The 18493-nt window shown below is 38.0% G+C and overlaps 1 protein-coding gene across 4 annotated transcripts in view; it reads left to right on the top strand.

Moving 5' to 3' along the window:
* cdm (importin-13-like protein cdm) overlaps positions 1–18493 on the top strand; it is a 546045-nt gene that overhangs the window by 394860 nt on the left and 132692 nt on the right. For all 4 annotated transcript variants that reach the window (XR_011392708.1, XM_053784034.2, XM_053784033.2 and 1 more), the window contains exons 2-4: positions 7675–7831; positions 9074–9238; positions 9402–9554. Coding sequence is in view for 3 of the 4 variants with exons in the window: in XM_053784034.2 (XP_053640009.1) it covers positions 7675–7831; positions 9074–9238; positions 9402–9554 (475 nt within the window). In the remaining variant the exon portion in view is untranslated. The remainder of the gene's footprint in view (positions 1–7674; positions 7832–9073; positions 9239–9401; positions 9555–18493) is intronic.

Below are 18493 nucleotides of genomic sequence, written 5' to 3' on the forward strand. Positions count from 1 at the left end.
GAAAATTGTGAAATGATTAGCTATAGGATGACGTTGTAACATAAAATGACTCATCTCAATAATCTTGTTGTTGCATGTTATGCAATGTGAACACACACATCGAAAATGTATCGCTGCTTCAGAATTCTTAAATAAGCATTAAATTTGTACTTTTTCTTTTATTATTATTTATATTTTTTATTTTTTGTATTATTAATGTACAGTATTATGCTTCAAATATGCACAGTTTTGTCACAACTCAAGAGTGTTAAATACAACATCACTGGCACTCTTGACCACCAACATACCAGGTGCTTACCCTGTGATGTCATGTACATACACACTTATTAGCTAAGTGTTTATCAGAAAATCCAGTTACTATTCTGCCTGTGGCAACTATTACTGTATGTACTGTGAGAGCTACCTCATACAAAAATTGCAATAGTGTTTAATTGACCTCAGTAGAGATTAATGTTTGATAAGACTAGATTGTCATCTTGATGCAGAAACCTCTCTACTGTTTATTTCAAACTTTTGTGCAACTTACAGATTGCTAGCATTGACATTAAGATAATGACCATCTCAGATGCAATATGCTATTGATTTTACTACAAGTTTGGAACTTTTTACATGATTCTAAAAGTTGCTGTCATATCAAAATGAGCTCCTTTCCTTTTTTGTAATGCCCTCTCATTTTCTTTCTCACTATCCTGTGTGATTCTCTTATTACGACCTGCTAGACTGTTTAATTTCTCAACCTCCTATTCAGTTTTTGTGTGTTGCAAAAGTATGCTGCCTCCTTGAAAACTGTCTTAATAGATTGAATTTATTCAAGATTTTTATTTTTCAGAGGCTAGTACTATACTTGAACTCTCTATCTTCATTTGGCCTTGGTTTATTTCTCAACTTGACTGTGGAGACCAGGTGCACTCCTCAGCTTTTTTGTTTATATATATATATATATATATATATATATATATATATATATATATATATATATATATATATATATATATATATATATATATATATATATATATACACACAGTGGACCCCCGCATAACGATTACCTCCGAATGCGACCAATTATGTAAGTGTATTTATGTAAGTGCGTTTGTACGTGTATGTTTGGGGGTCTGAAATGGACTAATCTACTTCACAATATTCCTTATGGGAATAAATTCGGTCAGTACTGGCACCTGAACATACTTATGGAGTGAAAAAATATCGTTAACCGGGGGTCCACTGTATATATATATATATATATATATATAATATATATATATATATATTATATATATATATATATATATATATATATATTATATATATATATATATATATATATATATATATATATATATATATATATATATATATATATATATATATATATATATATATATATATATATATATATATATATATATATATATATATATATATATATATATATATATATATATATATATATATATATATATATATCTATATATATATATATATATATATATATATATATATATATATATATATATATATATATATATATATATATATATATATATATATATATATATATATATATATATATATATATATGTATATGTATATATATATATGTCGTGCCGAATATGTAAAACTGGTCAATTAGCAAGAACTCATTTAAAATTAAGTCCTTTCTGAAATTTTCTTTTATACGTTTAAAGATATATTTTTTTCATTAATGTTATTGTAAAAATTTTTAATTTTGCACCAAAAGAATCTTAGAAAACTTACCTAACCTTATTATAACAAGAGCAATTTATTTTAGCCTAACCCAACTAGATATATTTTAGATTTGTTTACAGTAATTTAATACTAAACAAACACAGTGAAATCCATTTTTTTCGTTAGGTTCAGAATGATTTTGGCGAAATTATTGCATAAACAAATTTTCACTTGTCTTATATAGCAAGATGAGCATTGCTATTTAAGCCAAGTTCGCAAGTTCTGCCTATTCGGCACGACATATATATATATATATATACACATGTATATATACACATACATGCACACACATACATACATACATACATGCACATACATACATGCACACACATACATACATACATACATGCACATACATACATGCACACACATACATACATGCACACACATACATACATGCACACACATACATACATACATGCACACACATACATGCACACACATACATACATACATACATGCACACATACATACATGCATACATACATGCACACACATACATACATACATGCACACACATACATACATACATACACATACACACTGGTACCTTGGGATATGAATTTATTTCATTCCAGAAGGCTGTTCGAGTGCCGCTACCAAATGAATTTGTTCCCATAAGGAATAATGTAAATTAGATTAATCCAATTCAGACCCCCAGAAATACACTTACAATAGTACTTATATAATTGTTCAAGTTTTGAGCTGTTCGTAACCTGAGGTTCCGCTGTATACATTTTTTTTTATTATCACACTGGCCGATTCCCACCAAGGCAGGGTGGCCCGAAAAAGAAAAACTTTCACCATCATTCACTCCATCACTATCTTGCCAGAAGGGTGCTTTACACTACAGTTTTTAAACTGCAACATTAACACCCCTCCTTCAGAGTGCAGGCACTGTACTTCCCATCTCCAGGACTCAAGTCCGGCCTGCCGGTTTCCCTGAACCCCTTCATAAATGTTACTTTGCTCACACTCCAACAGCACGTCAAGTATTAAAAACCATTTGTCTCCATTCACTCCTATCAAAGACGCTCACGCATGCCTGCTGGAAGTCCAAGCCCCTCGCACACAAAACCTCCTTTACCCCCTCTCTCCAACCTTTCCTAGGCCGACCCCTACCCCGCCTTCCTTCCACTACAGACTGATACACTCTTGAAGTTATTCTGTTTCGCTCCATTCTCTCTACATGTCCGAACCACCTCAACAACCCTTCCTAAGCCCTCTGGACAACAGTTTTGGTAATCCCGCACCTCCTCCTAACTTCCAAACTACGAATTCTCTGCATTATATTCACACCACACATTGCCCTCAGACATGACATCTCCACTGCCTCCAGCCTTCTCCTCGCTGCAAAATTCATCACCCATGCTTCACACCCATATAAGAGCGTTGGTAAAACTATACTCTCATACATTCCCCTCTTTGCCTCCAAGGACAAAGTTCTTTGTCTCCACAGACTCCTAAGTGCACCACTCACTCTTTTCCCCTCATCAATTCTATGATTCACCTCATCTTTCATAGACCCATCCGCTGACACGTCCACTCCCAAATATCTGAATACATTCACCTCCTCCATACTCTCTCCCTCCAATCTGATATTCAATCTTTCATCACCTAATCTTTTTGTTATCCTCATAACCTTACTCTTTCCTGTATTCACCTTTAATTTTCTTCTTTTGCACACCCTACCAAATTCATCCACCAATCTCAGCAACTTCTCTTCAGAATCTCCCAAGAGCACAGTGTCATCAGCAAAGAGCAGCTGTGACAACTCCCACTTTGTGTGTGATTCTTTATCTTTTAACTCCACGCCTCTTGCCAAGACCCTCGCATTTACTTCTCTTACAACCCCATCTATAAATATATTAAACAACCACGGTGACATCACACATCCTTGTCTAAGGCCTACTTTTACTGGGAAATAATTTCCCTCTTTCCTACATACTCTAACTTGAGCCTCACTATCCTCGTAAAAACTTCACTGCTTTCAGTAACCTACCTCCTACACCATACACTTGCAACATCTGCCACATTGCCCCCCTATCCACCCTGTCATACGCCTTTTCCAAATCCATAAATGCCACAAAGACCTCTTTAGCCTTATCTAAATACTGTTCACTTACGTTTCACTGTAAACACCTGGTCCACACACCCCCTACCTTTCCTAAAGCCTCCTTGTTCATCTGCTATCCTATTCTCCGTCTTACTCTTAACTCTTTCAATAATAACTCTACCATACACTTTACCAGGTATAGTCAGCAGACTTATCCCCCTATAATTTTTGCACTCTCTTTTATCCCCTTTGCCTTTATACATTTATTAAATAATTGCACCAACCACTCCAAAACTATATCCCCACCTGCTTTTAACATTTCTATCTTTATCCCATCAATCCTGGCTGCCTTACCCCCTTTCATTTTACCTACTTCCTCACGAACTTCCCCCACACTCACAACTGGCTCTTCCTCACTCCTACAAGATGTTATTCCTCCTTGTTCTATACACGAAATCACAGCTTCCCTATCTTCATCAACATTTAACAATTCCTCAAAATATTCCCTCCATCTTCCCAATACCTCTAACTCTCCATTTAATAACTCTCCTCTCCTATTTTTAACTGACAAATCCGTTTGTTCTCTAGGCTTTCTTAACTTGTTAATCTCACTCCAAAACTTTTTCTTATTTTCAACAAAATTTGTTGATAACATCTCACCCACTCTCTCATTTGCTCTCTTTTTACATTGCTTCACCACTCTCATAACCTCTCTCTTTTTCTCCATATACTCTTCCCTCCTTGCATCACTTCTACTTTGTAAAAACTTCTCATATGCTAACTTTTTCTCCCTTACTACTCTCTTTACATCATCATTCCACCAATCGCTCCTCTTCCCTCCCGCACCCACTTTCCTGTAACCACAAACTTCTGCTGAAAACACTAACACTACATTTTTAAACCTACCCCATACCTCTTCGACCCCATTGCCTATGCTCTCATTAGCCCATCTATCCTCCAATAGCTGTTTATATCTTACCCTAACTGCCTCCTCTTTTAGTTTATAAACCTTCACCTCTCTCTTCCCTGATGCTTCTATTCTCCTTGTATCCCATCTACCTTTTACTCTCAGTGTAGCTACAACTAGAAAGTGATGATATATCTGTGGCCCCTCTATAAACATGTACATCCTGAAGTCTACTCAACAGTCTTTTATCTACCAATACATAATCCAACAAACTACTGTCATTTCGTCCTACATAATATCTTGTATACTTATTTATCCTCTTTTTCTTAAAATATGTATTACCTATAACTAAACCCCTTTCTATACAAAGTTCAATCAAAGGGCTCCCATTATCATTTACACCTGGCACCCCAAACTTACCTACCACACCCTCTCTAAAAGTTTCTCCTACTTTAGCATTCAGGTCCCCTACCACAATTACTCTCTCACTTGGTTCAAAGGCTCCTATACATTCACTTAACATCTCCCAAAATCTCTCTCTCTCCTCTGCATTCCTCTCTTCTCCAGGTGCATGCATGCTTATTATGACCCACTTCTCGCATCCAACCTTTACTTTAATCCACATAATTCTTGAATTTACACATTCATATTCTCTTTTCTCCTTCCATAACTGATCATTTAACATTACTGCTACCCCTTCCTTTGCTCTAACTCTCTCAGATACTCCAGATTTAATCCCATTTATTTCCCCCCACTGAAACTCCCCTACCCCCTTCAGCTTTGTTTTGCTTAGGGCCAGGACATCCAACTTCTTTTCATTCATAACATCAGCAATCATCTGTTTCTTGTCATCCGCACAACATCCACGCACATTTAAGCATCCCAGTTCTATAAAGTTTTTCTTCTCTTTTTTAGTAAATGTCTACAGGAGAACGGGTCGCTAGCCCATTGCTCCTGGCATTTTAGTCGCCTCATACGACACGCATGGCTTACGGAGGAAAGATTCTTTTCCACTTCTTAATGGACAATAGAAGAAATAAAGAAGAACAAGAGCTATTTAGAAAAAGGAGAAAAACCTAGATGTATGTATATATATATGCATATACATATATGTATATATATGTATATGTATATGTATATATATATATATATATATATATATATATATATATATATATATATTAGTTCCTTGATAATGTGAGTAGTAACGAAAGCACTTGGAATTTCTCTATTCTTTCAGAGTGGTTGTTTTGCATATTTGAAATCACCTGTTTACTGTGATCTTATTGCGCATATATATATATATATTATATATATATATATATATATATATATATATATATATATATATATATATATATATATATATATATATATATATATATATATATATATACATATATATACATATATACACACTCACTTGGCAGGACGGTAGTACCTCCCTGGGCGGTTGCTGTCTACCAACCCACTACCTATATATATATATATATATATATATATATATATATATGTATGTATGTATGTATATGTAGTGGGTTGGTAGACAGCAACCGCCCAGGGAGGTACTACCGTCCTGCAAAGTGAGTGTAAAACGGAAGCCTGTAATTGTTTTACATGATGGTAGGATTGCTGGTGTCTTTTTTTCTGTCTCATAAACGTGCAAGATTTCAGGTACGTCTTGATACTTCTACTGACACTTAGGTCACACTACACATACATGTACAAACATATATGTACACACCCATCTTGGTTTTCTTCTATTTTCTTTCTAGTTCTTGTTTATTTCCTCTTATCTCCATGGGGAAGTGGAACAGAATTCTTCCTCCGTAAGCTATGCGTGTTATAAGAGGCGACTAAAATGCCGGGAGCAAGGGGCTAGTAACCCCTTCTCCTGTATATATTACTAAATGTAAAAGGAGAAACTTTCATTTTTCCTTTTGGGCCACCCCGCCTCGGTGGGATACGGCCGGTGTGTTGAAAGAAATATATATATATATATATATATATATATATATATATATATATATATATATATATATATATATATATATATATATACATATATATATATATATACATAAATATATAAATATATATATATATATATATATATAAATATATATATATATATATATATATATATATATATATATATATATATATATATATATATATATATATATATATATATGGGGGAGGGGGCTGCATTTCATTCATCATAAGTGGTGAAATTTGTGCCAGGAAAGCCTTTGTAATCTTCAATGGAAAGCTTGTTCATTATACAGGTACTCCTCAGTTAATGACAAAGTTCCGTTCCTAAGCGAATTGGTCATTAAGCGAGGAGCTGCCCCTTACTGATATTTCAAGCATACACTACTGGTAGTGGGTTTGTATTGCTTATCTTTAGATATTGTTTTAATGTAACCTTTGCACCATTTATGACAATTTTAGTATATTAAAAAATAGAACTATGTATTAAAAACAATAAAAAAGCAAAATACACATACAGTACACTGGTCGGAAAGTTGGTCATAAGTCCGAGGAGTCGTTAAACAGGTAGGTCATTAAGTTAGGAGTACATGTACAGTCAAACATCCCCATAGTGTGGATAACAAAAAATGTTTATTGTCTCCAGTATCATCTTGTTTGTTTCTATGGCCTTCATACTCATACAACATATGTAATTATTATGGACATTAGTAAAGTTAATGGTTTCAGTAGTCTCCTTATTCTTGTATTATTGTCTCTCTTCAGTTTATGCTTGCAGACCTTTGTAGAGTCACTTGATCTATATTTTGTTTCCCTCTCCTTCCATGAAAAAGTCCCAGTGATCCAGGACTTTCCCTTCACTTCTTCTATTTCAGAAGGCAAAGTTTTGTACTTTGGACTTGTGCTTTCTCTTTATTTCCAGTCACACTGTATCACTAAATTAAATGAATGCATGACTTTTTATTTACAGTAATAAGATGGAGGTGTCAGCCGAGCAGGTGGAGCAGGCGGTGGTGGAGTTTTATCGGGACCCTGTGTCCAAAAGTGGCCTTAATGCTTGGTTAATGCAGGCCCAACACTCACGCCACTCCTGGACCTTTGCCTGGCCACTGTTAGATCCAAGAAAGGTATTATATTATTATGAACCATTTTGCCTTATTCAAAGTTAAGGTGAATATTATTTTTAGGCCTGTTTTAGCGTTAGCAACATTCTGACACATTTTTCGAAGGGGCACCCTACTAACCACCATTCTGATGCACTTCATGTACTCAGTGCTGAGGATGCCATCTGTGATAGAAACCAAAGATGAAGTTTTGCACAACCTTTAAATATGCATAAAATGGTCCAAATTTTGGCACACAGTACAGGCTCATATAGTGGAATAAAAATTACAGTGTGGAGCACACTTCCTTTGAAGTTTTAAAATTAACATGTATTTTTGGACCAGTCTTGTATACATGTATGTGCAATGGAATTAAAAACATCCAACCACCTAAAAAGATCTGTACAACAGGCTGCCATTAAAACTATGTCACACTAATTTTAGACAGCATGCCTCCCTCTACAAACTATTGAGCATTATGGCTATTCATACATGATGGTTTACACTACATCTACTGAACCCTGAATAATAATACTGTGTATACTAAATCATACCAAAGCCTTTTGAATAGCTGTAACAAAGAACATTGGCACAACACCAGAAAATTACTTCTTTGGTATCCCATACATATGATTGAATCAGAGTATTGTCTCCATGCAAATAAAGGTCCAATGCAAAATGAAACATCTTACCTAAAGACATTAATAACCAAATTAAAAAGAATGGTCATGGAGCACTTCCAGAGTTCTGTCCATGCATGTTACAGAGTATCCTACTCAAGTTGTACAGTAATATGTCAAGTAGCAATAGTCTTGCCTCATTACTGAATGATACAATTATTATTATTTTTTTTTTCTCAAAAAATTCCAAATATGTAGATTTAATCATTCTTTACTCTTAGTTTTACAGTTATCGGTGTTCATATTTTTAACAGTTTTAGATATTAGCCTTGTAAAACATTTTAATAGCTGTCATGTTCCTGAAATGGCAGGACATAAATGAGCTTTCAGTATACTGTATTGGTATAGCCCAACAAAATTCTAATACTGTACTACTATAATATCTAAAATGTTATGTAATGTCATAAAATTTACTTACAAAATAAGGGGCATAATACAATATTTGGAACACCAGGAAATCTTACACCCAAAATAATTTGACTATCAAGAACCATGTGTAAAAGAAAGAGTATGCTCTAAATAATGTGCATGTTAAGCATATCTTGTATTTTTTTTTATACAGCATGCTAATAATATTTGTTTTCAGCCTGAGGAGGTGCAGTTTTTCGCTGGGAACACCGTATATATGAAGGTGTCCAGGTACTGGCACGAAGTTCCAAAGGAAGAATATGAACCACTGAAAATTAAGATTTTAAACCTTATTGCACAATATAGTAATTCTAAAGTAATACTCAATAGATTAGTAAAATCTGTAAGTATGAGTGTATTGAGCTGTTTTTTTTTTTTTAATGAAATACTGTAACAGTGATTCCTAATATTGCTCTGACAAGTTATACTTTGTGTGCAGTAACATGCAAACCAGTTTAACTTGTTAAATGGTATTTGTTACAATGTGATATATTTGTATATTCCAGTTAGGAGCATATGTTATCCATACAATTCAGTCGGATTGGACGACGGCAATACAAGATATAATTACTATGTTCGATCCAGGAACAGTATCGGGCATAGAACCATCCACAGCATTAAACCTGTTATTTAGTATACTTACTGTAATACCTGAAGAAGTGAGTATTAGAATGACTGTTCTATTATTTAATATTAATTTTGCATGTTGGTGTTATTGATAAGGATTTATTGATGTAGTAATTAGCTATCTGACAGGTACTATCCCCATTTACCTTGTTTTATTTACATCTACAAAGACACTTGTAGACATTTTGAGATCTCATTCAAAGGCAAATTTTTTTTTTTTTTTTAAATTTGTATTGATTTCTGTTATACAGTGGACCCCCGCCTAATGATCAGCTCCCAACTCGACCAATTATGTAAGTGTATTTTTGTAAGTGTTTTTGTTGGTGTATTTTTGGGGGTCTGAAACGGACTAATCTAATTCACAATATTCCTTATGGGAACAAATTCGGTCTATAACGGCACCCAAACAGACTTCTGGATTGAAATAATATCATTAGGCGGGGGTCCACTGTACTAAAATTTTTCTTTGTTATTTTTGGATAAAATTCATTGATCTTTTATTATCATTTTGTGTAATATTTTTTTTCCTAATGAAAGCTTCTCAAGAAGTGTAACACTTTTGTTTTCATTATTTTGAAGTTGGTTCCTTAATAAAAAATGTGTCAGCTTCAGGTATTCAAACACACTGGTATTGTACTGTCTCAGATTCTGTTATATTGTGGGTTCTGGTCTCAGGCTATGCTGTGAGTACAGAAGAACCTTCAAAATTCATTATATTTATAATATAGCTGTTTCCCTGCACAGTATTTGATTTTTACAATAACCAAACTAATTTTGTCATATATTCTCTACTAAACTCTTCACCATTAAATACACTGTCATTTTAGTAGGTTGTTAATGATAAAATAATTTTTATAATATAGATGGGGTCCACCTCTAGTGCAGATTGTAGGGACCTGTATAGCCATGGAGAAATAGATAAAAAGGATTAGAGAAAATATATTTGGATTTCTCCCTGATGCTATTTGAATATTCCACTTCCTTACCACTCCAACTTTTATAAATTCACAAATAGGTACAGTGGACCCTCGCCTAACGAACGCATTGCATAACGTTAAATCCGCCTAGCGATACATTTTAACGCAAAAATTTTGCCTTGGCTAGCGCTAAAAAACTCGCTCAACGCGATTCGTTCAAGACGCGTCCACATACGGCCTGAGCCCGCCTCACTTGTTCTGTGGGTGCCAGTGTTTACAAGCCAGCCACCGCGGTCGCTTCCAAGCATACAGTTGGAACATTTCATATTATCACAGCCTTTTTAGTGATTGCACCTGCAAAATAAGTCACCATGGGCCCCAAGAAAGCTTCTAGTGCCAACCCTACAGGAAAAAGGGTGAGAATTACTATGGATATGAAGAAAGAGATCATTGCTAAGTATGAAAGTGGAGTGCGTGTCTCCGAGCTGGCCAGGTTGTACACAAAACCCCAATCAACCATCGCTACTATTGTGGGCAACAAAACGGCAATCAAGGAAGCTGTTCTTGCCAAAGGTGCAACTATGTTTTCGAAACAGAGATCGCAAGTGATAGAAGATGTTGAGAGACTGTTATTGGTGTGGATAAACGAAAAACAGATAGCAGGAGATAGCATCTCTCAAGCGATCATATGTGAAAAGGCTAGGAAGTTACATGACGATTTAATTAGAAAAATGCCTGCAAAAAGTGGTGATGAGTGAATTTAAGGCCAGCAAGGGTTGGTTTGAGAGATTTAAGAATCGTAGTGGCATACATAGTGTGATAAGGGATGGTGAGGCTGCCAGTTCGGACCACAAAGCGGCTGAAAAATATGTGCAGGAATTCAAGGAGTACATAGACAGTGAAGGACTGAAACCTGAACAAGTGTTTAATTGTGACGAAACAGACCTGTTTTGGAAGAAAATGCCAAGCAGGACCTACATTACTCAGGAGGAAAAGGCACTCCCAGGGCATAAGCCTATGAAAGACAGGCTTACTCTGTTGATGTGTGCCAATGCTAGTGGTGATTGCAAAGTGAAGCCTTTATTGGTGTATCACTCTGAAACTCCCAGAGTGTTCAGGAAAAACAGTGTCCTCAAGGCTAATTTGTGTGTGCTGTGGAGGGCAGACAGTAAGGCATGGGTCACTAGGGACTTATTCTATGACTGGTTACACCATGCATTTGCCCCCACTGTGAAAAATTACCTCCTGGAAAATAAATTGGACCTTAAGTGCCTCCTGGTATTAGACAATGCTCCTGGTCATCCTTCAGACGTGGCAGAGTGACATTCTGGGGACATGAGCTTCATTAAGGTCAAGTTTTTGCTTCCTAATACCACTCCTCTCCTGCAGCCCATGGACCAGCGGGTCTTTGCAAACTTCAAAAAACTCTACACAAAAACTATGTTTGAAAGGTGCTTCGTAGTGACCTCAGAAACTCAATTGACTCTTGAGAGTTTTGGAGAGATCACTTTAGCATCCTCAATTGTGTAAACATTATAGGTAAGGCTTGGGAGGAAGTGACTAAGAGGACCTTGAACTCTGCTTGGAAGAAACTGTGGCCAGAATGTGTAGACAAAAGGGATTTTGAAGGGTTTGAGGCTAACCCTGGGAATCCTATGCCAGTTGAGGAATGCATTGTGGCATTGGGGAAGTCCTTGGGGTTGGAGGTTAGTGGGGAGGATGTGGAAGAGTTGGTGTGAGGAGGACAATGAAGAACTAACCACTGATGAGCTGCTAGATCATCTTCAACAGCAAGAGGACACACCTGAGGAAACTGCTTCGGAGGAGGGGATAGAGAAATTGAAGTTGCCTACTTCAAAGATTTTGGAAATGTGTGCAATGTGGCTTAAAGTGCAAACCTTTTTTGATGAAAATCACCCTCACACAGCTATTGCAAGCCGTGCTGGTGACTATTACACTGACAATGTTGTGAAACACTTTAGGAATCTCATAAAGGAACGGGAGGTACAGGCCTCTATGGACAGATATGTTGTACGACAGAGGTCCAGTGACTCTCAAGCTGGTCCTAGTGGCATTAAAAGAAGAAGGGAAGTAACCCCAGAAAAGGACTTGCCACCTCAAGTCCTAATGGAAGGGGATTCCCCTTCTAAACATTAACACCATCCACAGTCTCTCCTCCCATCCCATCAATCATCACCAGATCTTCAATAAAGGTAAGTGTCATGTAACTGTGTATGTCTTCTTCAGTTTGCGTGTATTAAAATTAATATTTCATGTGGTAAAAAATTTTTTTTTGTTCATACTTTGAGGTGTCAGGAACGGATTAATTTGATTTCCATTATTTCTTATGGGGAAAATTAATTTGCCTAAAAATAATTTCGCCTAACGTTAAGCTCTCAGGAACGGATTAATATCGTTAGGCGAGGGTCCACTGTATACAGTGGAACATCGGCTTACGAACCCAATCTGTTCAGTGACCTTGTTTGTATCCTGATTTGTTCGTATGCTAAGTCAATTTTCCTCATTTAAATTACAGTGGACCCCCGCATAACGATATTAATCCATTCATGAGAGCTCATTGTTATGCGAAATTATCGTTATGCGAATGAATTTTCCCCATAAGAAATAATGGAAATCAAATTAATCCATGCAAGACACCCCAAAGTATGAAAAAAAACATTTTTACCACATGAAATATTAATTTTAATACACACAAACTGAAAAAGGCATGCACAATTACATGACACTTACCTTTATTGAAGATCTGGTGATGATTGATGGGATGGGAGGAGGGGAGAGTCTTAGGGTGATTTTCATCCATAAAGGTTTGCACTTTCAGCCACATTGCACAGATTTCCTTAATCTTTGTAGTAGGCAACTTCTTCAATTTCTCTCTCCCCTCCTCCGAGCCAGTTTCCTCAGGTCTGGCCTCTTGCTGTTGAAGTTGATCTAGCAGCTCATCAGTGGTTAGTTCTTCATTGTCCTCCTCCACCAACTCTTCCACATCATCCCCACTAACCTCCAACCCCAAGGACTTTCCCAATGCCACAATGGATTCCTCAATTGGCATACTCCTCTCAGGGTTAGCCTGAAACCCTTCAAAATCCCTTTGGTCTACACATTCTGGCCACAGTTTCTTCCAAGCAGAGTTCAAGGTCCTCTTAGTCACTCCCTCCCAAGCCTTACCTATAAGGTTTACACAATTGAGGATATTAAAGTGCTCTCTCCAAAACTCTCTTAGAGTCAGTTGAGTTTCTGAGGTCACTACAAAGCACCTTTTAAACAGAGCTTTTGTGTACAGTTTTTTGAAGTTTGCAATAACCTGCTGGTCTATGGGCTGCAGGGGAGGAGTGGTATTAGGAGGCAAAAACTTCACCTTAATGAAGCTCATATCCCCATAAAGTCGCTCTGCCACGTCTGTAGGATGACCAGGAGCATTGTCTAACACCAGGAGGCACTTAAGGTCTAATTTCTTTTCAGTTAGGTAATCTTTCACATTGGGGGCAAATGCATGGTGTAACCAGTCATAGAAAAAGTCCCTAGTGACCCATGCCTTACTGTTTGCCCTCCACAGCACACACAAATTAGCCTTGAGGATATTCTTTTGCCTGAACGCTCTGGGAGTTTCTGAGTGATACACTAATACAGGCTTCACTTTGCAATCACCACTAGCATTGGAACACATCAACAGAGTAAGCCTGTCTTTCATAGGCTTATGTCCTGGGAGTGCCTTTTCCTCCTCAGTAATGTAGGTCCTGCTTGGCATTTTCTTCCAAAACAGGCCTGTTTCATCACAATTAAACACTTGTTCAGGTTTCAGTCCTTCACTGTCTTTGTACTCCTTGAATTCCTGCACATATTTTTCATCTGGGAGGTCTTTGTGGCATTTATGGATTTGGAAAAGGCGTATGACAGGGTGGATAGGGGGGCAATGTGGCAGATGTTGCAAGTGTATGGTGTAGGAGGTAGGTTACTGAAAGCAGTGAAGAGTTTTTACGAGGATAGTGAGGCTCAAGTTAGAGTATGTAGGAAAGAGGGAAATTTTTTCCCAGTAAAAGTAGGCCTTAGACAAGGATGTGTGATGTCACCGTGGTTGTTTAATATATTTATAGATGGGGTTGTAAGAGAAGTAAATGCGAGGGTCTTGGCAAGAGGCGTGGAGTTAAAAGATAAAGAATCACACACAAAGTGGGAGTTGTCACAGCTGCTCTTTGCCGATGACACTGTGCTCTTGGGAGATTCTGAAGAGAAGTTGCAGAGATTGGTGGATGAATTTGGTAGGGTGTGCAAAAGAAGAAAATTAAAGGTGAATACAGGAAAGAGTAAGGTTATGAGGATAACAAAAAGATTAGGTGATGAAAGATTGAATATCAGATTGGAGGGAGAGAGTATGGAGGAGGTGAACGTATTCAGATATTTGGGAGTGGACGTGTCAGCGGATGGGTCTATGAAAGATGAGGTGAATCATAGAATTGATGAGGGAAAAAGAGTGAGTGGTGCACTTAGGAGTCTGTGGAGACAAAGAACTTTGTCCTTGGAGGCAAAGAGGGGAATGTATGAGAGTATAGTTTTACCAACGCTCTTATATGGGTGTGAAGCGTGGGTGATGAATGTTGCAGCGAGGAGAAGGCTGGAGGCAGTGGAGATGTCATGTCTGAGGGCAATGTGTGGTGTGAATATAATGCAGAGAATTCGTAGTTTGGAAGTTAGGAGGAGGTGCGGGATTACCAAAACTGTTGTCCAGAGGGCTGAGGAAGGGTTGTTGAGGTGGTTCGGACATGTAGAGAGAATGGAGCGAAACAGAATGACTTCAAGAGTGTATCAGTCTGTAGTGGAAGGAAGGCGGGGTAGGGGTCGGCCTAGGAAGGGTTGGAGGGAGGGGGTAAAGGAGGTTTTGTGTGCGAGGGGCTTGGACTTCCAGCAGGCATGCGTGAGCGTGTTTGATAGGAGTGAATGGAGACAAATGGTTTTTAATACTTGACGTGCTGTTGGAGTGTGAGCAAAGTAACATTTATGAAGGGATTCAGGGAAACCGGCAGGCCGGACTTGAGTCCTGGAGATGGGAAGTACAGTGCCTGCACTCTGAAGGAGGGGTGTTAATGTTGCAGTTTAAAAACTGTAGTGTAAAGCACCCTTCTGGCAAGACAGTGATGGAGTGAATGATGGTGAAAGTTTTTCTTTTTCGGGCCACCCTGCCTTGGTGGGAATCGGCCGGTGTGATAATAAAATAAAATAAAAATTTTCATCTGCTTTGTGGTCCGAACTGGCAGCCTCACCATGCCTTATCACACTATGTATGCCACTACGCTTCTTAAATCTCTCAAACCAACCTTTGCTGGCCTTAAATTCACTCACATCATCACTAGTTGCAGGCATTTTTTTAATTAAATCCTGATGCAACTTCCTAGCCTTTTCACTTATGATCACTTGAGAGATGCTATCTCCTGCTATCTGTTTTTCATTTATCCACACCAATAAGAGTCTCTCAACATCTTCCATCACTTGCGATCTCTGTTTCGAAAACACAGTTGAACCTTTGGCAAGAACAGCTTCCTTGATTGCCGTTTTGTTGCCCACAATAGTAGCGATGGTTGATTGGGGTTTATTATACAACCTGGCCAGCTCGGAGACACGCACTCCACTTTCATACTTATCAATGATCTCTTTCTTCATCTCTATAGTAATTCTCACCCTTATTGCTGTAGGGTTGGCACTAGAAGCTTTCTTGGGGCCCATGGTCACTTACTTTGCAAATAAAATCACCAAAAACACTGTAATAATACGAAATGTTCCGATTGTCTGCTTGGATGTTACCGCGGAGGCTGGCTGGTAAACAATGCCACCGGCGGAACATGTGAGGCTGGCTAAGGCCGCACATTAGACGCGTCTCGGACGAACAGCGTTGAGCGGGTTTTTTAGCGGTATGCGAGGCAAAATCTTAGCGATAAAATGTATTGGTATGCGGATTTAACGTTATGTAAGGCCAACGGTATGCGGGGGTCCACTGTAATTGAGAAACCATTAATTCGTTCCGGTGGAATTCCTGCTCTCAGAGGCAGGAAAAACACACTTCAGTATACAGTGGACCCTCAGCTAACGATATTAATCCGTTCCAGAGAGCTCATCGTTAGACAAAATTATCGTTAGTTGAATTAATTTTCCCCATAAGAAATAATGTAAATCAAATTAATCTGTTCCAGACACCCAAAAGTATGAAAAAAAAATTTTTTTACCACTTGAAATATACATTTTCCTACACAGAAAAAGGATACATGCACAGTATACGTACTGTACTAAACGAAGAATAAATGACACCTTTATTGAAGATGTAGTGATGGGTGATGGGATTGGAGGGGGGGTAGATGGAAGTTTATTATTTTTTGGAAGGGGAATCCCCTTCCATTAGGACTTAAGGTAGCAAGTCTTTTTCTGGGGTTAATTCCCTTCTTTGTTTTTTAATGCCACTGGGAACAACTTGAGTCACTGGACCTCTGTTGCACCAAAAATCTGTCCATAGAGCTCTGTACCTCACGTTCCTTTAAGATTTTCCTAAAGTGAGTCACAACATTGTCATTGTAAAAGTCACCAGCACGACTTGCAATAGCTGTGTCAGGGTGATTTTCTTCCATGAAGGTTTGCACGTTAACCCACTTTGCACAAATTTCCTTAATCTTTGAAGAAGACAACTTCCTCAATTTCTCTCTCTCCTCCTCTGAAGCAATTTCCTCAGTTGTGACCTCTTGCTGTTGCAGATGCTCTTGCAGCTCATCAGTGGTTAGTTCTTCATCGTCGTCCTCCTGTCAAGTGGGTTTTTGATAATGTGGATGGGTAAAATTACTCAAGTAGGCTGGTAGTACGTATAATATATAACGGGAAGTATGGGAAGCGCCAACAGCCGACCTGCCTCTCTCTGCTCCCTATCTTCGACTGACTCTCAAAGTGCCTATGGGTGAGGGGTGTTTGAAATCCTGCTATGGTCAGCAGCAATATGAATAATCAGTCAGTGATTCACGCAGACGGTTGGTAGTGAGTCATCTACTGGTACACTGGTTACTGGTAACTGGTTACTAGGAACTGGTACTACTACTGAGACTCCACCAACTCTTCCACATCCTCCCCACTAACCTCCAACCCCTAGGACTTCCCCAATGCCACAATAGATCCACAACCTGGCATAGGCTTCTCAGGGTTAGCCCCCAAACCCTTGAAAATCCCTCTCTTGTACGCATTCTGGCCACAATTTCCTCCAAGCAGAGTTCAAGGTCCTATTAGTCACTCCCTCCCAAGCCTTACCTTTAAGGTTTATGCAATTGAGGATACTAAAGTGATCTTTCCAAAGCTCTCTTAGGGTCAATCGAGTGTCTGAGATCACTTCAAAGCACTTTTGAAACATTGCTTTGGTGTACACTTTTTTGAAATTTGAAATGACCTGCTGGTCCATGGGCTGGAGGAAAGGAGTGGTATTAGGAGGCAAGAATTTCACTTTGATAAAACTCAACTCCCCCCAAATTTGCTCTGGCAAGTCTGAAGGATGAGCAGGAGCATTGTCTAATACCAGGAGGCACCTAAGGTCCAATTTATTTTCCAGGAGGTAATTTTTCAGTGTTTCCAAACACATGATAAAACCATTCATAGAAAATGTCCCTAGTGACCCATGCCTTACTGTTTGCCCTCCACATCACACACAAATTAGCCTTGATGACATTGTTTTTCCTGAACACACTGGGAGTTTGAGTGATACACGAGTAGAGGCTTCACTTTGCAATCCCCACTAGCATTACTACACAACATGAGCGTTACTCTGTCTTTCATAGGCTTGTGTCCTGGCAGTGCTTTTTCCTCCTGTGTAATGTAGGTCCTGTTTCGCATTTTCTTCCAAAACAGGGTTGTTATGTCACAATTAAACACTTGTTGGGGTTGCAATCCTTCAGCCTCTATGTACCCCTGGAATTCCTGCACATATTTTTCAGCCGCTTTTTGTTCTGAAATTTTCAGCCTCACCATGCCTTACCACACTGTGTATGCCACTACGAATCTTAAATCTCTCAAACCAG

The sequence above is a fragment of the Cherax quadricarinatus genome, chromosome 33 (assembly GCF_038502225.1).
Source record: "Cherax quadricarinatus isolate ZL_2023a chromosome 33, ASM3850222v1, whole genome shotgun sequence".
NCBI lineage: Eukaryota > Metazoa > Arthropoda > Malacostraca > Decapoda > Parastacidae > Cherax > Cherax quadricarinatus.